This window comes from Coregonus clupeaformis, chromosome 26, assembly GCF_020615455.1.
Source record: "Coregonus clupeaformis isolate EN_2021a chromosome 26, ASM2061545v1, whole genome shotgun sequence".
Lineage (NCBI taxonomy): Eukaryota > Metazoa > Chordata > Actinopteri > Salmoniformes > Salmonidae > Coregonus > Coregonus clupeaformis.
Window position 1 is genome coordinate 19,105,603 of NC_059217.1, and position 23,963 is coordinate 19,129,565.

The following is a 23,963-nucleotide window of genomic DNA, read 5'->3' on the forward strand; positions in this document are numbered from 1 at the left end:
GGTGCCCATGGGGCTGGGGATCAGAAATGTCAGGTGAGAGAGAGGCAGGTTGAGGTTTCCCGGGTTAGGGTAGTGCAGAAGTTGTCATATACTGAGGCAAGGAGTGGTGTGAGTAGTAGATATGTACCAGTACAGAGGGATAGGCCAACAAGTAATATATGTTTCTGTAAGATTGGGTTTTTAGCATTTATAGCAATGGTTATCAACTGTACTGCAGGGATGGAACGTAAGTCGCAGAGTAATTGAGGTTGTGGTGGCAGCTGCAGAGAGGTATTTGGGTGTGCTAGACTTGATGTCAGAAGAGTTACTGGGTGTGTTAAGTGGTGGTGTCCCATCCTTTCAGGCTGTTGGCCTGAAGTAGGACTAAATATATTTAAATAGTGGAGTAGGGTTGTGTTTATTTTAATTTTTTAGTGAGTGTAGTGTTAGATGGTAGGGTATTGGTTATTACATTTTATTTTTAAGCGAAGTATAAGGGAGTTATACTCCAGTATAGTAGGTGGCGGTAATGCAACATTTATTGGATGCCAACCGCCATTAAACCTCATCAAAGAAGACGAAGTGTGGAAGGATTAACATGGCGTCTATGGTTGCTGTGTTGATCAGGGCCGTGGATGAGAAAAACAATATACTGAGCAGGAAGATAGACGGTCAAGCCGCATTTTGACTTAAAACCTGCATACTACAGTAAGGCGTTGCATATTATTTGTAGACGTTTGACGATTTTGTCGTGCATCAGTTTTATAGAGTAGCTAGCTAGTTAAGCAATTGTCAATAGAAAAGCTTAGCCGCTAGCCAACTAGTGGATAGATGTCTAGTTTGCAAACTAGCCATTTATTAGCTACTTTGATTTATGTAGCTAGCTACCTATCGTTAGCAAAACATACATTTTCTAGCTAGCTAGGAAGTCCGTGCGCGAGCTGCACGATATTTATTTGTCTCGAGTTGTTATGAATACATTGCAGTTTGCTGCTTCTGCACGGGTGTCTCGCTACGCGAGAAGGCCCTTTCGAGATGTGGGTTGGTTTCGTTTCTTAATAAACACAAGTGCTTCAGCCATGGTTTTGTTCAGCTAACCAACTTGCTTTTTGCAACGCGAGTGTATTTACGGACACCAGCGTTGCTCCGAAAGGTATTGGGTTGGACAAAAAAACTGTCCGCGGGAAGCCTGAAGTTAAATCAAATTCAATTTCAACTTACTGTGCTGATTGGACGTTATGACGGGGGAATTTGAAACATCTAGTTAAAGGAATGTGTTATTAGACCCACTTCCTCTCTGCTTACATCATGTCAATATAAAAGTCCCCCACAAGTTACTCCGTTTTCGTCCACATATGGTGCACGTGCAGGACTTTTATTTTTCATATGAGGTAATGTGGTCCGCTGTAGCTCAATTGGTAGAGCATGGCGCTTGTAACGCCAGGGTAGTGGGTTCGATCCCCGGGACCAGCCATACGTAAAAATGTATGCACACATGACTGTAAGTCGCTTTGGATAAAAGCGTCTGCTAAATGGCATATTATTATTATTAGGTAAGCATAGAGGAAATGGTTTTACAACAGACCCACGTTTTGGAAATTGTTTAATAATACTTTCCTTTACATATTTTGTCTCAAATTCCCCTGTCATAATGACCAACCGTCCTGCCGCCACAGTAAGTTGAAATTGAGTTATATTCAACTTCTGGCGTTTTGTGCAACACAATACTATTGGGAGCAATGCTAGTGTATATACATGCACCGCGTTGCTAAATGCAGCTACTAGCCAAGTAACTACACCCTTTGTTATATTGTTATACTGTGTCTTTGCAATAAACATAGCTAGTTATATTATTATTACATTTTTCTGAACTGGTCCAACTAACCATATTATCCTAGCTTAGATGCACTCTTGTTTAAATCAGGCCTTTGGGACTTCATTGCAGCAAAGGTTTTGCCACTGTCCATTGGCTACATTCTCAGTTCTTCTTACCAGTAGCAGATACCTAATTACTACAATCTATGATTTGATAGTATTACTATTTAGTATATATGAATAGTTTACGCTATTGCTCTTCTAAGGTCAATGTAGGTAATGCCAACAATCAATGCATTTAATCTCTCCAGGTTTTCATTGGACTAGCTGCCTCCCTAGACTCTGATCATCCTCAATACAGAGTAGTAGCTAGAGAGTGGGAGAGGACAGGATCGAGGCATGGAGGAATCAAAAAGCCCCCTAAAATCAGTCAAGCCCTCTCGCAACGAGGCCAAGGGAGCCAAAGCTTCATCCTCTGCCAGCTCCAGGCCCCTGAAAGAAGCTCCAGCCCAGAGAGAGGGCCACGGCCCCAAGCCTGCTACTGCCTGTCGGAGCAAGGAGAACATCACCACAGCCAGGGAAGACCATAAGGACCAAGGCAGTAACCGTGGGACAGGCACGGGCAGAGCCTCCACTGCCAGCCCTCAGGACCCAGGGAGAGGGAAGCCTCGTAGGCTGACTGGGAGGACCAGCTCTGGGGAGAGGGGGAAGGTGAGACTGGGAGGCCAACAGCAGCAGGGGGGTGATGCTAGGCCCTCGTTGGTTACAGGACGCAGCCCGGCTGGTGTAGGTGGAGGCAGAGACACAGGGGCCACAGGTATGGTGGCCACCTCATCTGAAGAAGGCCTTACTTTACAGACCAAGACCCCCAAGACAGGTCCATTGAAGGAGAAGTCACCGGGTGCGTTATTCTATACTTTACATAGCTATTGGTTAATGTTTGAGCCATTAGCTGCTACAATATAGACCTCTTGTTGCTGTTGTTGTTTTGTCATGGAAACTGTTCTTGGTCAAAACATTTGTTTCCTACAGCTGTTTCATATTAATGCATGGCTGTGTATCTATCTATCAATCTATATGAAGAGGTGATCTGTCTGTGTTTGCAGGTGAGAAGGCCGGTGCTGTGGTGGGCACAGGGCAGCCTGCTGTGGAGGTCACTGTGGTGGGGTCAGGGGTCAACGAGCGGGGTCAGGGTGGAAACATGACCTCTGAGCAGAAGCTGGGTCTCAGACAGGCTGAGGAGCGCCTCTACAGAGACTACATACACAGACTGGTCAAGGTGAGGAGAGAAAATAAGTTACTTTAGTTTGTATCAGTCGACTGTATGTATTGTCTGTATCAGTTACTGGAATTTATGTACACAATTGCACATTTAAGGCAACTTCAGTCTCAGGTTACATGTCAGTCTTATAGTGCTGAGCGATTAACCTACCTTTTGGGTATTTTTCTTTTTTTAAACAACTAATTGACTAACATCGATTCAATTATTTGAATTCCATGTCGTTTCAGTTTTTTCTGTGAGCTCGATGCTCAGTTTCTGTAGAGATAAATCAGATCAAGCCCGAACTGTGCAGTGTAGTAGGGAGTTGTAGTTTCCAACAGGCCAATATTTTACATAGTTTAGCTCAGAAAATTGGGTAATTAACTACAATGAGCATAATCCATTGCGCGCGCCTGCTTACTTGTCTGTGTGGAGCAGACACAAAGACCTAGTTGAGTCACAGAGAGAAAAAAAACGTGCGAGAGTGATAGAAAGCAGTTGCTTTGCGAGGCGTACCTGAAAATTCATGCACTAAGTGATATTATATAGTTGGTAGCCTATTCAGCAGTCATAAAAGTAGGCCTTATTTACTTTGAAGAACTAATAAAATAGTGATTTTGTCTGACAACATAGGCAGCAGCTCTATAGAGATGAGGACATGGAATAAAATAAGTCATTAAATTTAAACAAATGAAATATTTTATTAAAGTAATGTGAATAAATGATGGTTAAGTGATAAGCAGTAATAATAATAATATGCCATTTAGCAGACGCTTTTATCCAAAGCGACTTACAGTCATGTGCGCATAAATGTTTACGTATGGGTGGTCCCGGGGATTGAACCCACTAACTACCCTGGCGTTACAAGCGCCATGCTCTACCAATTGAGCTACAGAGGACCAGTCACTACCATCATGGGACTTTTATCAATTGTTTTATTCTGTGATGTCACAGTATTCAACCCACATAATGCATAGTGCATTTAATGTTTAAAACAATTAAGAAAATTGAAAAATCATGATTATTTTTTAAAATAATCAACCGAACTCAAACATCACTAATAGCTAGCACTACAGTCTTATCAACTTGTAATTGGTTAATTAGAATTTTCACCAGGTAAAACTGTACCAATGTTAATAGTCAACAGCTCTAAGCTCAAGCTTAGAGAGTTGAGATTTCCATGTCTACATGGAAGAGGGGCGGGGCACTATCATATCATCAGTCTCTCACGTGATTGGTTTCACTGCTCTCTCTCCACCTCTACAGCAGTCTCCTGAATACCCTAACTTCCAGTACCTATGCAAGCTGTGTTCTGTACACATCGAGAACATACAGGGGGCACACAAACACATCAAGGAGAAAAGACACAAGAAGAACATCATGGTGAGAGAAAAAGTTAGCAACTTTATTTAATTAGTCATAATGATCATGTTCTCCAACGACAACTGATGTGTACTGTAACTTGAGGAAAAAAAGAAGAAACCTGCACTGTAACTTAAAAGGGAATCCTAGGCTGCTGTTATTTCCATTTGTATGATATTTTAGAAGTGGAAATGTTTAATTGAGGTGGAGCTTATTGATGTGTGTATCTGTATATTTTTCCTCTTTTGCTGCTTCCTACGCTACGTCGGCCATTTTGTATCTCCCCCCCCCCAAACTCCAAATGCTGTCAACATTCTCCCTAGTCAATTAGACCGGGACATTAGAGGAGATTTGGATTCACCCTGCCTTTGTCCCTTTCCCCTGTGCTGTAACTGTTTTAGGATAAGCAGGAGGAGAACGAGCTGCGGGCGCTGCCTGCCCCCTCCCCAGCCCAGCTTGGAGCCGTTGACGCAGCCGTCCTCCGGGCTGCCCAACAACACGGCATCTCAGACCAGGACTTCCTGGTGCGACAGGAAGTGGTCGACAGGATGGAGGAGATCATCCAGCAGCACCTCTCAGGTAACCAACTCTTCCGATCCTCCTGTCTCCTTCCTGTCATCTAGGCCTCTGATCGACCAAGTCTGAATGGGTGAAATCAGTAGCTTTTAGTAAGTATAGGCTGAATGGCAAAAGTTCCCAGGGGGGCAACAAACAAATAAAAATACAATAGTAGGGAATAATATCATGGTACCAAAACGTCATAATACTTATGATGCCAACCTTTTAGAATACGAAAGTACCGTTTCACATGATACTACCAAATATTTAGTCTCTGCTGGCGCCTGTTATAAAATGTTTATAATGACAGGAAACATTTTCAGCAACAGCAGCTAGTCTTTCTCTTGTATGTGCAGGTCCAATAATGTCCACTTCACTTTCATGCGCATATCAAGTGTGGCAGCTGTGCTCAGCCAGCCACACCCCCTACCAGCACCTCACCTACTTCTCCATCTGCTCTTTCTGCGAATCTATTTCTCCTGCTCATCTATTCCTCCCATCAGTTTTTAATTTATAATTTAGCTGTGATGTCAAGCAGTGACGCAGTCCCTGATTAGTCATCTGTTGTTACATTTGATACATTGGAGCAGCGTAAGCAAAGTTGATAAAGTGTATAATTTCATTGCCTGTTAGAACCAAGAGCACATGCCAGTCTGAGGCTTTGAAAGTTTCACTGTCATGCAGCCTCTGAGTGCCAGAGAGGAAAAATGTTGCACAGCTTTGCGACAGGCATACTCGCAGCTTTACAACACAGAAAACGGCCTGTCTAGCCCAAACCATTCAAACATATGACCTACTTTAGAAAATTTTAGCATTGATTCGCGCACATTGATATAATTTCACAAACCATGTTGCGGGCCGTTTTAAACTAATCACAGGCTGCTAATTATTGTTTTGATAACAAACTGTGTGTGTTTGTAGGAGATATAGAGTGGTGAGAGAGGGAGTGTGTGTGTGTATGGTTAACTGAAAAGTAAAGATGGTTTCATGCAGTGTTTTCCCCTTACTGCCACAATGACATGCAGATCATTATGCATTCATATTAGGGCTGGATGATATGGCCCAAAACTCAAATCTCTATTTTTTTTTTCAAACTTATGGGCGATTCACGATTATATATCTCTATAAAAAAAAAAAATCTAAATAAGCTTTGCTGTACAATTAAAGGTAAAATACACTGCATTTAAAACAGTCAGCAATAATCTAATGAATTCAGAGCTTGTGAAATTATACCTAGGCTAAATATATGCCTTCCACAACCATAAGACCACTAATCATTTAATTATTTTATCAAAATAGTTGTACCTACTTTTTTTTGCAATAATCACTGATCTGGCGTTCAGGTCTGTCTATAAAAATGCCCTTTCTGTTACAAATTTAACCAGAACATTATAGAAAATTAACACCGGTCTCATAAACAATCTCTCAAGCACAAGCCCACGTGCTAGTGAGTAGCCAGCTAATATTTATATTTCAAGTTTAGCCAACTTGGATCTAGGTATAATTTCACAAGCTCAGAATTCAGCTGAAAAGGAAAATGTTGAATTGTTATGAACACAACTGTCCGTCTCCAACTGTTTTGAACAGCATGCTAGTGTCACTTGTCAGAGTGTTGAAATCAAGTGGCTATATTTCTCAGAATGAGAACGAGTTGAATTATTTTATATAATTGTTTCATGCTTATTGCACAATTATAAAACAGACTAAACACTAGTATAACAATCTTTATTTGACTAAAATGTTGCTAGCGTAAGGGTACGAATGTGACAAAGAGCATTATTCTCCAGAATGAATGTTCATTGGTACATCCGTTTTAGTAGTGTCTGCTCTGCTCGAAATTTGAGGAGTTGAAACATAAACAGGGTATGGTTCGAAAGGTTAACTTCTCCTCTATTACAGTAAAATAATGTCTCCATGTGTTTCGGTGTCCATATGACTGATTCTGTTGGACCAAACCTCCAAATGCAAATAGTTGAAAGAGTTGAAACCGTGTGTCAGAGAGGAAGAAGTGATCTCAAATTGTTTTGTTTGTTGTGAGTGGTAGTTGAGGGGCTTGGGAGAAAGAGGCGACGCGAGAGGTTTCACTCTCGCCAAAATATGTCCAAAATAAGCCCAATGCAGTTCTATGCTCTTATTTTGAACCTTGACACCTGCCTTCCCAACTTTGGGACAACGACAAAGGGATAGACATGAGATCTGCCATAAACAGATCTCGAATGGGAAGGTGCACAGCACAGAAGGAGCGAAAGAGACGAGACCAAAAATACAAAATGAGAACAAGCGGACATAAACGCTCATAAAAACGAAAAATACAAAAGTACTCGATTCTGCGATACAGGCATTTGGAATATCGCGCAAAAACATTTTAATTAATCTAATTAATTTAATATATTGCCCAGCCCTAATTCATATTCCTTCCATTTCTCCTGCCAAATTACAGGTAGGCCTTTTGAAAACATGAGAAAATTAGCAATTTTATGCTGTATTATATTATACACTGAACAGTGTAAGGTTCAGTTCAATGTGTTGTATTGAGTAGAATTGTGAATATCAGTGACTGGTGTTTGTGTAGCACATCCACAGAACATTTTGAAAAAGGGAACAGGTGTCTGGGGAACGGGGCGAACAGGACGCTAGGCCACTCTGACATTTTTCCTAGTGGTATCGCGATACTACACTGGTATGATATCATGAGTGAAATGTTGGTATTGTGACAACACTAGTAGGGAGATTATATGATTGAATCATGTATAATGCTGTTTAATGTATGGCTTTTGGTGTTTCTTTTCCAGTTTGCTCCCTTCGGCTCTACGGCTCCTGTCTCACCCGATTTGCCTTCAAGACAAGTGACATTAACATTGACGTCACCTACCCCTCCACTGTAAGTCTTTGCTGTGTCCTCACCTAACCACTAATGCAAGTTATATAAATGCAAAGTGGGTGCACATCAAATTGTTGTTAGTTTTAAGACGTATCTTTGGAGTTAAGTTACATCAGTGGTAATCAATGTAGGCAAATAAGGGAAGGAGGCTATTCAATACTATTGGGACACAGCCTTGGTTTGCATCATCACCTCAATGTCAGTCTGTATCAGAAGATCCCTGATTGCTCTTCAACATGATTGTCTTGGATAGGATTTAACTGATTGGCTATGCTTATTAATTAAGAGGATCCAAGTACCTGTGAATTATTGGACTCCTAAACAGGACACTGTAAAACAAAACACAATTAACAGTGGAATGAATATGATGTGCCTCCACTTCTGCTTGCTCTTTGGGGTCTAGACCGGAGTCACTGTAAAATCACTTTGTGACTGCTGATGTAATAAAGGGCTTTATGAATACTAGTGGTGTAATGGTTCAACAAATCCACAGTTCAGTATATTGCGAATTTGGGGTTACGGTTTGGTTTCGGTACAGCGTGAACATGAATGCCAACTGTATTCCTGATTCCATATATGATCATTAGTCATAATGCCTGACACCACAATCAGGAATACCAATACTTTGTATTTTCTTAAATGAAAACATGATTACTCATCAACAACAACACTAAAATAAAGTGCAATATGCGTGTGAAATCAATATGTAATCATGGCTCAGACATTGTGCAGGCCTATGCTATAATGCGTTCTTACAAAGAGAAAATTATGCACACTTGTGTGATTCTCATAAAGGGTCCGTGGCTGTAGCATGTACAGTGCATTCGGAAAGTATTCAGGCTCCTTGACTTTTTCCACGTTTTGTTACGTTACAGCCTTATTCTAAAATGGATACAATTATTTATTTTTCCTCATCAATCTACACACTACCCCATAATGACAAGTGAAAACAGGTTTTCAGAAAAAATTAAACACAGAAATACCTTATTAACATAAGTATTCAGACCCTTTGCTATGAGACTCGAAATTGAGCTCAGGTGCATCCTGTTTCCATTGATCATGATTGATGTTTCTACGCCTTGATTGGAGTCCACCTGTGGTAAATTCAATTGATTGGACATGATTTGGAAAGGCACACACCTGTCTATATAAGGTCCCACAGTTGACCGTGCATGTCAGAGCAAAAACCAAGCCATGTGGTCAAAAGAATTGTTCGTAGAGCTCAGAGACAGGATTGTGTCAAGGCACAGATCTGGGGAAGGGTACCAAAAAATGTCTGCAGCATTGAAGGTCCCTAAGAACACAGTGGCCTCTATCATTCTTAAATGGAAGAAGTTTGGAACCACCAAGACTCTTCCTAGAGCTGGCTGTCCGGCCAAACGGAGCAATCGGGGGAGAAGGGCCTTGGTCAGGGAGGTGACCAAGAACCCGATGGTCACTCTTGACAGAGCTCCAGAGTTCCTCAGTGGAGATGGGAGAACCTTCCAGAAGGACAACTATCTCTGCAGCACTCCACCAATTAGAGTGGCCAGACGGAAGCCACTCTTCAGTAAAAGGCATGTGACAGCCCACTTGGAGTTTGCCAAAAGGCACCTAAAGGACTCTCAGACCATGAGAAACAAGATTCTCTGGTCTGATGAAACCAAGATTGAACTCTTTGGCCTGAATGCCAAGCGTCACGTCTGGAGGAAACCTGGCACCATCCCTACGGTGAAGCATGGTGGTGGCAGCATCATGCTGTGGGGATGTTTTTCAGCGGCAGGGACTGGGAGACCAGTCAGGATCGAGGGAAAGATGAACGGAGCAAAGTACAAAGAGATCCTTGATGAAAACCTGCTCCAGAGCGCTCAGAACCTCAGACAAGGGCGAAGGTTCACCTTCCAACAGGACAACAAACCTAAGCACACAGCCAAAACAACGCAGTTTCGGCTTCGGGACAAGTCTCTGAATGTCCTTGAGTGATCCAGCCACAGCTCGGACTTGAACCCGATGGAACATCTCTTGAGAGACCTGAAAAAAGCTATGCAGCGACGCTCACCATCCAACCTGACAGAGCTTGAGAGCATTTGCAGAGAAGAATGAGAGAAACTCCCCAAATACAGGTGTGCCAAGCTTGTAGCATCATACCCAAGAAGACTCGAGGCTGTAAACGCTGCCAAAGGTGCGTCAACAAAGTACTGAATAAAGGGTCTGAATAATAATGTAAATGTAATATTTCAGTTTTTTATTTTTAATGAATTAGCAAAAATGTCTTAACCTGTTTCTGATTGGTCTTTATGAGGTATTGTGTGTGGATTGATAAGGGGGAGAAAAAACTATTGAATCCATTTTAGAATAAGGCTGTAACGTAGCAAAATGTGGAAAAAGTCAATACTTTCCGAATGCACTGTAATTCTAATTTCCCACTCCGGGGTAATGTGATGTGCTGTCACTGTTAAGTACAGTGGGGGAAAAAAGTATTTAGTCAGCCACCAATTGTGCAAGTTCTCCCACTTAAAAAGATGAGAGGCCTGTAATTTTCATCATAGGTACACACACGTCAACTATGACAGACAAAATGAGAATCTTTTTTCCAGAAAATCACATTGTAGGATTTTTAATGAATTTATTGGCAAATTACGGTGGAAAATAAGTATTTGGTCAATAACAAAAGTTTCTCAATACTTTGTTATATACCCTTTGTTGGCAATGACACAGGTCAAACGTTTCTGTAAGTCTTCACAAGGTTTCACACACGTTGCTGGTATTTTGGCCCATTCCTCCATGCAGATCTCCTCTAGAGCAGTGATGTTTTGGGGCTGTCGCTGGGGCAACACGGACTTTCAACTCCCTCCAAAGATTTTCTATGGGGTTGAGATCTGGAGACTGGCTAGGCCACCCAGGACCTTGAAATGCTTCTACGAAGCCACTCCTTCGTTGCCGGGCGGTGTGTTTGGGATCATTGTCATGCTGAAAAGACCCAACCACGTTTCATCTTCAATGCCCTTGCTGATGGAAGGAGGTTTTCACTCAAAATCTCACGAACATGGCCCCATTCATTCTTTCCTTTACACGGATCAGTCGTCCTGGTCCCTTTGCAGTGAAAAACAGCCCCAAAGCATGATGTTTCCACCCCCATGCTTCACAGTAGGTATGGTGTTCTTTGGATGCAACTCAGCATTCTTTGCCCTCCAAACACGACGAGTTTAGTTTTTACCAAAAAGTTCTATTTTGGTTTCATCTGACCATATGACATTCTCCCAATCCTCTTCTGGATCATCCAAATGCACTCTAGCAAACTTCAGACGGGCCTGGGCATGTACTGGCTTAAGCAGGGGGACACGTCTGGCACTGCAGGATTTGAGTCCCTGGCGGTGTAGTGTGTTACTGATGGTAGGCTTTGTTACTTTGGTCCCAGCTCTCTGCAGGTCATTCACTAGGTCCCCCCGTGTGGTTCTGGGATTTTGCTCACCGTTCTTGTGATCATTTTGACCCCACGGGGTGAGATCTTGCATGGAGCCCCAGATCGAGGGAGATTATCAGTGGTCTTGTATGTCTTCCATTTCCTAATAATTGCTCCCACAGTTGATTTCTTCAAACCAAGCTGCATACCTATTGCAGATTCAGTCTTCCCAGCCTGGTGCAGGTCTACAATTTTGTTTCTGGTGTCCTTTGACAGCTCTTTGGTCTTGGCCATAGTGGAGTTTGGAGTGTGACTGTTTGAGGTTGTGGACAGGTGTCTTTTATACTGATAACAAGTTCAAACAGGTGCCATTAATACAGGTAACGAGTGGAGGACAGAGGAGCCTCTTAAAGAAGAAGTTACAGGTCTGTGAGAGCCAGAAATCTTGCTTGTTTGTAGGTGACCAAATACTTATTTTCCACCATAATTTGCAAATAAATTCATAAAAAATCCTACAATGTGATTTTCTGGATTTTTTTCTCTCAATTTGTCTGTCATAGTTGACGTGTACCTATGATGAAAATTACAGGCCTCTCTCATCTTTTTAAGTGGGAGAACTTGCACAATTGGTGGCTGACTAAATACTTTTTTCCCCCACTGTAGCTCTCTGTAGCCATGGATGTCCATCCATTTGTAGTAAGCGCAACACAGAGTGCATTGGCCAATTCATTGACAACTTAGGCTTTAGCTTGCTTATATAGAGTACTACCTGTTTGCTGAAATGGGTGAGAGAGGACGAAGTTCATAACGTGGCTCGAGCCCTTTCACAAGGTGCTGAAACAGAACTAGTTCCCGGCTGCGCCTCACAAAAGGACAGTTTGAAATACGCCAATTAAGATTTGAATTTTGATTACAACTTGTTCATAGGCTCTAGTTTTAACGGAATAGCCTGAAATGTTTTTGTCAGCCCAGACTTACTAGCGGTGTACAACGCAGCGTAGGCATAGCCTATAGGTCTAGTGTTTAAATGTTGTACATACATTTTTTTTTTTTTTCATTTGGGTTCACAGTGCGGACCGAACAGAGTTCACCGAATTTTTACGCTCCTAATGAATAGATTTGATTGAATTTGATATGATCAACTTTGATGCCCTGACCCTGACTAACAAATGTCATGCTGTTTTTGTCTCGCCAGATGACCCAACCAGATGTGCTGATACTAGTACTGGAAATCCTGAAGAACAGCAGTGAGTGTTGAACAGCGCTGCATGAATAAACACACACACTCAGTCAGTGTAGAGAGCGATTGTCGAGTCGGCATAAGGAGGATTGTGTTGTGGCACCAGACAGAGTCAGTGAGGTCTTTGTTCCAGCCCACAGGCCAGATCAGGGCAGAGTAGAGCTGTACTGAGTTCTGTGTCAGACTGGAGAGTCCATATTAACCTCCTTGAATGAATAACGTTATGAAAACAGAACATTTATAGAAAACTGAAACTAATGCACAGTGGTTTTAATACAACCCCCTTTGGGAAATTACACTACCAGTTAAAAGTTTGGACAAACCTACTCATTCAAGGGTTTTTCTTTATTTTTACTATCTATTTTCTACATTGTAGAATAATAATGAAGACATCAAAACTATGAAATAACATATGGAATCATGTAGTAACCAAAAAACGGTTAAATAAATCAAAATATATTTTATATTTGAGATTCTTCAAATAGCCACCCTTTGCATTGATGACAGCTTTGCACACTCTTGGCATTCTCTCAACCAGCTTCATGAGGTAGTCACCTGGAATGCATTTCAATTAACAGGTGTGCCTTGTTAAAAGTTAATTTGTGGAATTTCTTTCCTCCTTAATGCGTTTGCGCTAATCAGTTGTGTTGTGACAAGGTAGTGGGGTATACAGAAGATAGCCCTATTTGGTAAAAGACCAAGTCCATATTATGGTAAGAACAGCTCAAATAAGCAAAGGGAAATGACAGTCCATCATTACTTTAAGACATGAAGGTCAGTCAATACGGAACATTTCAAGAACTTTGAACGTTTCTTCAAGTGCTGTCGCAAAAACCATCAAGCGCCATGATGAAACTGACTCTCATGAAGACCGCCACAGGAATGGAAGACCCAGAGTTACCTCTGCTGCAGAGGATAAGTTCATTAGAGTTACCAGCCCCAGAAATTGCAGCCCAAATAAATGCTTCACAGAGATCAAGTAACAGACACATCTCAACATCAACTGTTAAGAGGAGACTGTGTGAATCAGGCCTTCATGGTCGAATTGCTGCAAAAAAACCACTACTAAAGGACACCAATAAGATGAAGAGACTTGCTTGGGTCAAGAAACACGAGCAATGGACATTAGACTGGTGGAAATGTGTCCTTTGGTCTAGAGTCCAAATTGGAGATTTTTGGTTCCAACCGCCGTGTCTTTGTGAGACACGGTGTGGGTGAACGGATGATCTCCGCATGTGTATTTCCCACCGTAAAGCATGGAGGAGGAGGTGTTATGGTGTGGGGGTGCTTTGCTGGTGACGTTGCCTGTGATTTATTTAGAAATCAAGGCACAGTTAACCAGCATGGCTACCACAGCATTCTGCAGCGATACGTCATCCCATCTGGTTTGGGCTTAGTGGGACTGTCATTTGTTTTTCAACAGGACAATGACCCAACACACCTCCAGGCTGTGTAAGGGCTATTTTACCAAGAAGGAGAGTGTTGGAGTGCTGCATCAGATGACCTGGCCTCCGCAATCCCCCGACCTCAACCAAATTGAGATGGTTTGGGATGAGTCGGACCGCAGAGTGAAGGAAAAGCAACCAACAAGTGCTCAGCATATGTGGGAAGTCCTTCAACAAGACTGTTAGAAAAGCATTCCAGGTGAAGCTGGTTGAGAGAACACCAAGAGTGTGCAAAGCTGTCATCAAGGCAAAGGGTGGGTATTTGAAGAATCTCAAATATAATAATAATAATAATAATAATAATAATAATATGCCATTTAGCAGACGCTTTTATCCAAAGCAGTCATGTGTGCATACATTTCTACGTATGGGTGGTCCCGGGGATCGAACCGACTACCCTGGCGTTACAAGCGCCATGCTCTACCAATTGAGCTACAGAGGACCACTATAAATATATTTTGATTTGTTTAACACTTTTTGGGTTACTACATGATTCCATATGTGTTATTTCATAGTTTATTTCTTCACTATTATTCTACAATGTAGAAAATAGTAAAAATAAAGAAAAACCCTTGAATGAGTAGGTGTTCTAAAACTTTTGACCGGTAGTGTAGATTAAACAATCTTTTTCAGAAATTACAGTATGTCAGTTGGGGAGCCAGCCAGTAGATAATGTTGTTGTCTTTGAGTTTGGGAGCAGTCAAAGAATGGTCACCTTTCCCTTTACAGCTGAATATTCTGAGGTGGAGTCTGACTTTCACGCCAAAGTTCCGGTAGTGTTTTGCAGAGATGTCAAGAGGTCAGTGGAATGTCAACTCTACTGCTTTCTATTAGCTCTACTGTCACCTATTTACAACCTACTACTGTTTGAAATATCCTCTGAGTTACTGGTTGCTGGGTGGTTTTCTTTACTGGGCACATTATAGCAAAACATTTTGCAACAGAAAACAAAAATGAGAGTTTCTTATTGGACAAGTTCAGGTAGCCCCTCTCGGTTTCAGTCAGTTTTCTTCAGTTTGGTGCCTAATGAATACAACCCTGATGAGTGTGTTGTATCTCCGCAGTAGGTTGTTGTGCAAGGTGAGTGCAGGTAATGACGTAGCCTGCCTCACTAGCAACCACCTGGCTGCCCTGGCTAGACTGGAACCCAGACTGGTGCCTCTGGTCCTGGCCTTCCGCCTCTGGGCTAAGGTAAGGCTGGCTTGGAGGACCTTCTCTTTTATGGATAGTATGCAATCATATGATGTAAATGGTATCTATCTAGTGCTTTTGATAATTGCACTTTTCCAATGTTCAGGCCTTTGCTGACTTAACCTAAACCTCTTCATGCCAACAGTTCTTAAAGTTTACTGTATTTGTGAGAAGTAGAAAGTAAAATGTGTGTGTGGTTTTCATTGTAATGAGTCAATGACATGATGGCTCGACATACCTTTGCATACTGTAGCTTTAGTTGTTTTAATGATACCAACAGCCGCTGACCAGAGAGAATGTGTTGTCAATGACTTACCAGATGAAGTAAAGACAATTCTATATTTGGTTGTTTCTGTTCCTCTAGTTGTGCCACATTGACTGCCAGGCGGAAGGGGGCATCCCATCCTACTCCTTCTCCCTCATGGTCATCTTCTTCCTCCAACAACGCAGGGAGCCCATCCTCCCTGTCTACTTCGGCTACTGGGTAGGTGACACCACAGAAATATAATAACTAGAATGGACGTTGTTCTCTTTATCACACATTTGATCATTTTATAGAACTGGTCACCATTATGACAGGCACATTTTGAAGTTAATACATTACTTTCAGGTGACAAGTCATAACATGTTGCTGGGTTTTTTCTCTCCATTTTCTGTTGTTGATAGCTAGACTATGTTGTGTTCCTTTTCAGATTGAAGGCTTTGATGTGAAGCATGTGGATGAGTACCATCTGACGGGGATAGAGATGGATATATTTGTGGGGTGGGAGCACCGACCCCCCAGTACAGAGGGACGGGGGGACGGCAGGGGGGAAGGACGGAAGGCCAAGCCTGAGCAAAAGAAACCTGATGTGAAGAACCGGCATGTAGCGGGGATGGTGAGTAGTCTGGGAGGGGAGGGATCTAGTCCCAAAAGCAGGGCTCTGCAAACAGCACACGCACACTATGGTCGAGTTCTGATTTTCTCCACTTTTCCCAGAAGTGTACACTTGCTCACTCCCCCCTTCATGGATTTATTGGATTGGTTTGCATAAGCTAGCAAGAGGGAATTCTGACACCAGTCTATTGGTAACACTTAATGACACCTTTCATAAATAAACAATCCATGAAGGGGAGTGAACGAGGAGAGAATGTGACCATAACTATGGCTTTCAAGAATCGGAATGCTTTTTATGTAGCTTCCTGAACTAAGCCTATGTCACATCTGACATAGTGTATTTCCCTCTCTCTGTCCCTCCCAGACGCGTCTATCCCTGGACCTGGGTAAGGGTGTGTCCCTGGGCCAGCTGTGGCTGGAGCTGCTGAGGTTCTATACGCTGGAGTTCGCCCTGGATGAACACATAATCAGCATCCGCCTCAAAGAACTTCTCTCCAGAGAGATGAAGAACTGGCCCCGGCGCAGACTGGCCATCGAGGGTAAGCGAGAGGGGGAGGGGAAGGACCGCTGAATGGGGGTGTATTCAGAGAGATGAAACGTTCAGAAAGTTGCAGAAGGAAACGTAATGAATAGAGCTGAGATGATCCCTCTATTCTACATGACAGACAATCAGGTTTGTTCTACACGATACATTTTTATGTATGACTAGCTCCCCTCCTTTGTTACCTATTTTGTCCTTACTATTTGTCTCCCTCAGTGAGCCTTCTGATGTACTAGGTGTTAATAGGTTAAAGTTATGTGGTGGAAAGGTCAGAAGGGACTATTTTTCATGGTTAGATTTCTCTTAGTGAGTTTCTACACACCACTACCACCTTTCAAGTCGTCATCCTCCATTTCCACTTCTCTCAGATCCGTTTGCCCTGAAGAGGAACGTCGCACGCAGCCTCAACAGTCAGATGGTCTTTGAGTACATCCAGGAGCGCTTCCGCACCGCCTACAAATACTTTGCCTGCCCACAGAGCAAGGACAGAAACACCGGGGTGCACCAGAGAGGTACGAAGCCAACCAAACATGGGGGCATGAAACAGGAGGAGGGAGAAAGGAAGGGTGGAGAAGAGGGGTCTGAAAAGAGTGGAGGTGGAGAGGGCGTTGGGAAGGAAGGTAAAAGTCAGAGCTCTGAGACGGGACAGAAGGAGAATGGTGAGAGTGATGAAGAAGAAAGAGCTGAGCGGGCTCAGGAGAAGGAGGAGAGGGCATTGAATGGCGGCCTTATGGACTTGGTCCTCAGCGAGGGGGGCAGTTCTACGGATGGGGCTGGAGCTGAGCCTGGCACCATCCTGGAGCCTTCCTCCGCCTCAACCCATAACGGCCTACTGGATGAGGAGGAGAACCATGTGTCGGACAAGCAGGGACATATTGCACCGGAGGACCTGCACTATATCTTTGACAGAATGATTTTCACTGGTGGAAAGGTAATGCATAACCCCTGTGATACCTTTCTACTCATCAAACTTGTTTTCCAATGGACAATGTCAATTCTAGAACTGATTTGACAGCACATTTTATATATCTTTATATAAGTTCCAGAACTCCTTTGCCATAAATGTAATAGTTTGACTCAAATAGATTTGGCTTAAAGTTGATGAAAAAGCAGGTCTTTACCATAGTTTTCAGGTATTATCTTATCTCAATGAGTTTCTGGTCATTTGGATGTTCACAGGTTCTGCTTTCCAACATGTCAATCATCTTTATTATTTGATTCTCTCCCCTGCAGCCTCCTACAGTTGTGTGCAGCACCTGTAAGAGAGATGGCCATCTGAAGGACGAGTGTCCTGAGGACTTCAAGAAGATCGAGCTCAAACCGCTGCCCCCCATGACCGACCGCTTCAGAGACATCCTGGATGGCCTTTGTAGACTCTGCTACCGTAAGTCATCTGCTGTTCAACATTATTCTGCCATCTTGGAAGGAGTTTGAGTGATTTGTCCAGATTTTGTCAGAGCATATCTTCTATATTATGGAGCTAAGACAGGTGTCTTTAACCCTACACTGTTACAAACAGTATATAGACTTAAATATTAATATAGACACAAATAGGAATTCTCAAGCACGCTAAATATCATTTTTGTGTGACTTTTGTTAAATGTCTGTTGTGTTTGTAGATGAGCTGGCCCCTTCCCTTGGAGAGCAGCAGAAGAGAGAGCAGATCATGGGTAGTCTGGAGAGGTTCATACAAAAGGAGTACAATGGTACGTACTGAGTTGCATATTTAACAGCTGAGATAACAGTAATGTAAAGGAATACGGAACTTCCTATACATTGGAGTACCACTTCAGTATGGTATTATAAAACATCTACGATCTCATTTTACAGACCATGCCCAGCTGTGTTTGTTTGGCTCCTCCAAGAACGGCTTTGGTTTCCGTGACAGCGATCTGGACATCTGCATGACCCTGGAGGGCCATGATACAGCAGAGGTACATGGACTCACTAGACCGGCACCCATTTTGACATTTTGAACTTAGCCTTCAGTTCTTTGTCTGATCTCATCTCCCTAGTCATTCTGAGATGTATATCTGTCTACCTCTACTCAACAGAAGTTGAACTGCAAAGAGATCATCGAAGGCCTAGCCAAGGTGCTAAAGAAGCACACAGGTACGAGACAGGTTCTCCCACAGCACATTACATTGGAACTCCTTTCAGAATGCAAGGTTTGACTGCTTGATATGAGTACAGTGTAGACAGTCATATTTTGTGACTTGGTGATTGATTGATTGATTAACCTGTGTTTTCCCCTGTCAGGTCTGAGGAACATCCTGCCTATCACAACAGCCAAAGTGCCTATTGTGAAGTTTGAACACAGACAGAGCGGACTGGAGGCAGACATAAGCCTCTACAACACTCTGGTGAGTAATGGGACTGGTAAGGGACAGTCAATGGCTAACAGGTCCTTTGTAACTCAAGCTAAGTTGCTGTTATCAACATACTTGCTTAAGCAATTAAATACATGCATCTGAATGGATTCATTGGCATCTGTCCTCTCTTCCAGGCTCAACACAACACCAGAATGCTGGCTACCTACGCTGCTCTAGACCCTCGCGTGCAGTTCCTGGGATACACCATGAAGGTGTTTGCAAAGCGCTGTGACATAGGTGACGCGTCCAGAGGAAGTCTGTCGTCCTACGCCTACATCCTCATGGTTCTCTACTACCTGCAGCAGAGACAGCCCCCCGTCATTCCTGTTCTCCAAGAGGTACTGTTCACTTACCCTCTGTTAACCCTTTTCCAACCCCAAAGTGGATACTGTTATAGCCTGTCTCTATGGACGTAGGCCGACACCAACAGAACATGCTGAAAGTCTTTGTAAAAGCAATTATAAAATGTTAAGGAAATAACCCAATGTTGATTGGTTCCTTAGGTCTTTGATGGACATTCTGTACCACAGAGGATAGTGGATGGTTGGAATGCCTTCTTCTTTGATGACATTGAGGAACTGGTGAGTTGTTGAGTCATCAACACTACTGAATGTAACATCCTACATGCCTGCTTCTCCTAAATTATGACCTTGAATGATTACCTTGAATAAGCTTGTTGTTTTGCTTACTAGTTATTGTAGTCAAAGCATTCTCTAACAGTTGTGAATATAATAAAGCTCACTATCCGTTGACGTAGCGTCAGCGTCTGCCAGAGCTTCAGCAGAACAGTGAGTCTGTGGGGGAGCTGTGGCTGGGCCTGCTCAGGTTCTACACTGAGGAGTTTGACTTTAAGGAGCACGTCATCAGCATCCGTCAGAGGAAACGACTCACCACCTTTGAGAAGCAGTGGACCTCCAAGTGCATCGCAATCGAAGGTAGTGAAACTATCTTTCTCACTCACATGGTTGTTATGATGAAAGGACCGATTTGATCACTGACAACTTACTTTTTGTTTTCCTTAGATCCCTTTGACTTGAATCACAATCTTGGTGCTGGAGTTTCTCGCAAAAGTAAGTGAACTATGTCTCCTAAGTAATCCTTATCAGGCCAATTTGGTGTTGTCTCTAGTATTTCAGTGATCATGGTCCCTAACACACCCCTTCTCTGTCTCGCCTCAGTGACTAACTTTATCATGAAGGCCTTTATCAACGGCAGGAAGCTGTTTGGTACTCCCTTCTACCCCCAGCCTGGCATGGAGGCGGTATGACAAACATTAGATATAGGACTGTCTTCACAAAGAGTCTTAGAGTATGTGTGCTGGTATAGGATCGTTTTTGCCATTTTAAACGATAATGAATAAGAGTGGGACCTGATCCAAGATCGGCACTCTGAAACACGTTGTTAGTATTGGCATTGTTACCCTGACACTGTTGAGTTGCATTTATGAACGCATATCAAATGATTCCATTTGTCTAAGGAAGATCTTTTCTCATGTCTAACGTAATGTTTTCTTCTGTGGTACAGAACTACTTCTTTGACTCCAAGGTGCTCACGGACGGGGAGCTGGCACCTAATGACAGGTGCTGTCGGATCTGTGGCAAGATCGGCCATTACATGAAGGACTGCCCCAAGAGACGCAGGTACACTGGGAGAGAACAGTGAGTTTTTTTGGAACAAATGTGTGTGTGTGTGTGTGTGCAGACCTGGGTTCAAATACTATTTAAAACATTTTAAATACTTTGAGTGTTTGCTTTAGCCTGCTTGGAGTGCCAGGTGTGACGGGTTTGCACTTTTGTCTGTTGGTTCTATTGCAACAGGCATAGTATATAGTATTTTAACTTAAGTCGGGTGGTGGCTCCATGTTTGATTTAACTAATCCTCCATTTCTGTTTCCGTGTGCGTGTCTTTTGTCCGAACAGGGGGATGAAGAAGAAGGAGAACGAAAAAGAGGAGGATGTCAAGGATGGCGACGAGCATGAGCCACGGGAGCGTCGCTGTTTCCAGTGTGGTGACATTGGTCATGTACGGAGGGACTGCCCAGACTACCGCCACCTTAGACAGAAAGCTGCAGGGGGACAAGGTACACACACACACACACCTCAATGTCCTTTTATCTACTGTACTTAGTTTTTTACAGACGACATAATGTATAATAATAACTGATAACAAAGAAAATACTGTACCAAGTCTGACTATGATTGTTTTTAGTGGCTCAACTTTATATGAGTGGTCCACAATGTATTTGTTTTTTTATCTGAGCTAGTGGATCACAGCAAGAGTATTTACCAGCTATGTGTACAGTAACTAATTCATGATTGAAGCCCTGTATTTTGTCATTACTAGTACTGCCCAGCAGAGGGCAGCAGTGGGACTGAGTGTATGTGGTTGTTGGTTTCTCTGTTTCCTCCAGTTTCCCACATAGTGCGAGCCATGGTAAGCTCCCAGTCCATCCCCATCCCCCAACCTCCCCACGACCGACCTGGACGCACCAGACAACCTTCCGAATGTGTGAGTACAACAGGCCATTTTCTGTCTCTCCCTTAGCCAGTACTGTTGCAGCTATCTTCTTTATGAATCAATACAGACTTGTATGTATGATGATACATTTTTTTTATTGATTTCTTTCAAAATCTTTCTTCCTGTCTTTCCCACTACCTCCTTCCCCTGCTCCCTTGCTGTCTCTCTCGGTCTCTCTGTCCAGTCTGATTCCCACCAGACTCCACCCTATTCCCCTCAGCCCACCCCGTTCTCCCAGGGTTCCAGCTCCCCCCAGTCCTCCTCCTCCAAGACCTCCATCTCTGCTGGAGGGGGACCCCAGAAGCAGCCCCAACACCCCCAGGTTCCCCTCTCTCTCTTCAGCTTCCCTCCCTCCCACCCCCACCCAAGCCAGTACCACCACCCTGGAGCTCTCACTGCTCTGGGGCTGCTGCCGTCCCACCACAACCAGCACCAATCACACCTGTCCCAGGGGCACCAGGCCCATCACCAACCCCACCACCCCTCCACCTCCTGGCCCATCCACGGCCCCGTCCTCCAGACCTCCAGCGGCCCCAGAGGGCCCTCCCCGCCCAGCCTAAAATTCCCCTTGCGCCATACCCCCGGGCCAGGGAATGGGAACGCAGGCCCAGGGGGGTCTCCGGTGGGTGGCAGCCCCATGAACCTCAACGACCCCAGCATCATCTTCGCCCAGCCGGCGGGGAGGCCCATGGGCTTGGGAGGAGGGCCGGGACTGGACGGGCACTGGCACAACCACCTGGCACAGCAAGGGGCACTGGTGGCTAACGGCACTGTGGGCAAGTCAGGTACACACTGGGTGGCACTGTCTGTCTGTGTTATCTGTGACTGTCTGTGTCAGTTGTAACGGTCAGTCTGTCCACGTCTTTGTTTATTTGTCTGACTAACTGTGGTCAGATTCTGTCCTTGTTCAGGTAGTCTTTAGCAGTAACTGTCTGTTTCCCTGTTAATGGTGCTGATTGTGTGGTCAGGTAAGAGACACCAGTGGTTTTGGCTACACACTTAATTCACTGTTCACAAAAAACTGGTGCTGGGACAGAAGGATTTTATCAAATTGTGGTTGGCTGAGTTTCTTGTTTCAATTTTCCAATGATGTTTTGCTGTACCGAATTTGAAGACCTCTCCTCTCCATCCATTCCTCCCTCCCTCTCCCTGCAGATCCGGGCTACCAGACCCAGTTCGGGGGTGTGAGCCAGCAGGGCTCTAGGACCTGGGAGCACAGCAATGCGGCCCACTACTCCCAGTCCCAGTCCTGGCCCTACCGCATGCCACAGAACTTCATCCAGCAGGGCAACGGGGGCTACCCACAACCCGGCAAGCCCTTCATGTCCCAAGGTAAAAGGCTCGGAGAGAGCGAGAGAGAGACGGACACAGGGTCAAGAGACGTACTGCTAGGACACATACTGCTAGGATGCCACCTCTCATTTAGTATTACTTTTTTTAACTAAATGTAATCAAAATAATTTACGCCTTAGATCTTACAAAAATGCCCCTACAGCAGTTAACTTTACTTCCTTGTTTGTCTTGGCTCCGCCCCAGGTTCTGTGGTGCACCCCAGTCAGCATTTTCCGCTCCTCCCCCACGGACGACATCATGTCAACCTCAATTACATCCAGCAGAAGAAATGAACTTCGAATTCTGAACTCTGAACTCCATTCAGTTAGGTTTTATGGTCCTTCACCATGACAAAACAAAAACGATAATCTAAATTTGCATCATTTGGTCACAATACTTTTAAAAATGAATTTTATCATTTTTGTACAGTTTTTACATTTTTTTTGGTCTCCTTACATTGATTTGTGATACAAATGTCAAATATTTTAATACCCCCATTTTTGAAGGGGTCCAAAAAGTGTTTATTTTATCATGTAAAGTAAGGAGGTAAAAATTATCCTTTATTCTTATTAGCTGTATTCATACTTTGCTTGCTTAAGGATAAAAGCTTTGAATAGACATTTGTAAAAAGATAAAATAAAACATTTTAAAAAATGCACACCCCTATCAGATAGTTAGTGCCTTCAGAAAGTATTCATACCCCCTGACTTACTCCACATTTTGTTGTTACTGCCTGAATTCAGAATGGATTCAATTTATATTTTTTCTCACCCATCTATACACTACCCCATAATGACAAAGTGAAAAGATGTTTGTAGAAATATTTGCAGATTTATTGAAAATTAAATACATACATCTAATGTACATAAGTATTCACACCCCTGACTCAATACTTTGTAGAAGCACCTTTGGCAGTGATTACAGCTGAGGGTCTTTCTGGGTAAGTCTCTAAGCGCTTTCTACACCAGGATTGTGCAACATTTGCCCATTATTCTTTAAAAAATTCCTCAAGCTCTGTCAAATTGGTTGTTGATCATTGCTAGACAACCATTTTCAGGTCTTGCCATAGATTTAAGTCAAAACTGTAACTCGGCCACTCAGGAACATTCACTGTCTTCTTGGTAAGCAACGCCAGTGTAGATTTGGCCTTGTGTTTTAGGTTATTGTCCTGCTGAAAGGTGAATTCATCTCCCAGTGTCTGGTGGAAAGC

The 23,963-nt window shown here is 43.4% G+C and overlaps 1 protein-coding gene across 3 annotated transcripts; it reads left to right on the top strand.

The window, feature by feature from the left end:
- The first annotated feature begins 545 nt into the window (after nucleotides 1-545).
- Nucleotides 546-23,457, top strand: LOC121540475 (terminal uridylyltransferase 4). 3 transcript variants are annotated; one of them, XM_041849373.2, is made up of 29 exons: nucleotides 546-687; nucleotides 2,106-2,695; nucleotides 2,901-3,073; nucleotides 4,322-4,450; nucleotides 4,819-4,996; nucleotides 7,768-7,856; nucleotides 12,434-12,485; nucleotides 14,653-14,722; nucleotides 14,988-15,114; nucleotides 15,479-15,598; nucleotides 15,807-15,992; nucleotides 16,356-16,530; nucleotides 16,901-17,463; nucleotides 17,766-17,916; nucleotides 18,152-18,238; nucleotides 18,363-18,466; nucleotides 18,587-18,644; nucleotides 18,792-18,895; nucleotides 19,039-19,242; nucleotides 19,408-19,485; nucleotides 19,662-19,839; nucleotides 19,927-19,974; nucleotides 20,083-20,165; nucleotides 20,429-20,562; nucleotides 20,824-20,984; nucleotides 21,315-21,412; nucleotides 21,606-22,206; nucleotides 22,577-22,753; nucleotides 22,958-23,457. In XM_041849373.2, the coding sequence occupies exons 2-29, from the start codon at nucleotides 2,194-2,196 to the stop codon at nucleotides 23,044-23,046; spliced, it is 4,719 nt and encodes a 1,572-aa protein (XP_041705307.1). In that variant the 5' UTR covers nucleotides 546-687; nucleotides 2,106-2,193; the 3' UTR covers nucleotides 23,047-23,457. The 3 variants fall into 3 exon arrangements, with proteins under 3 accessions (XP_041705307.1, XP_041705309.1, XP_041705308.1); XM_041849375.2 differs by having other exon boundaries at nucleotides 20,429-20,544; XM_041849374.2 differs by having other exon boundaries at nucleotides 547-687; nucleotides 4,322-4,438.
- Nucleotides 23,458-23,963: the final 506 nt, after the last annotated feature.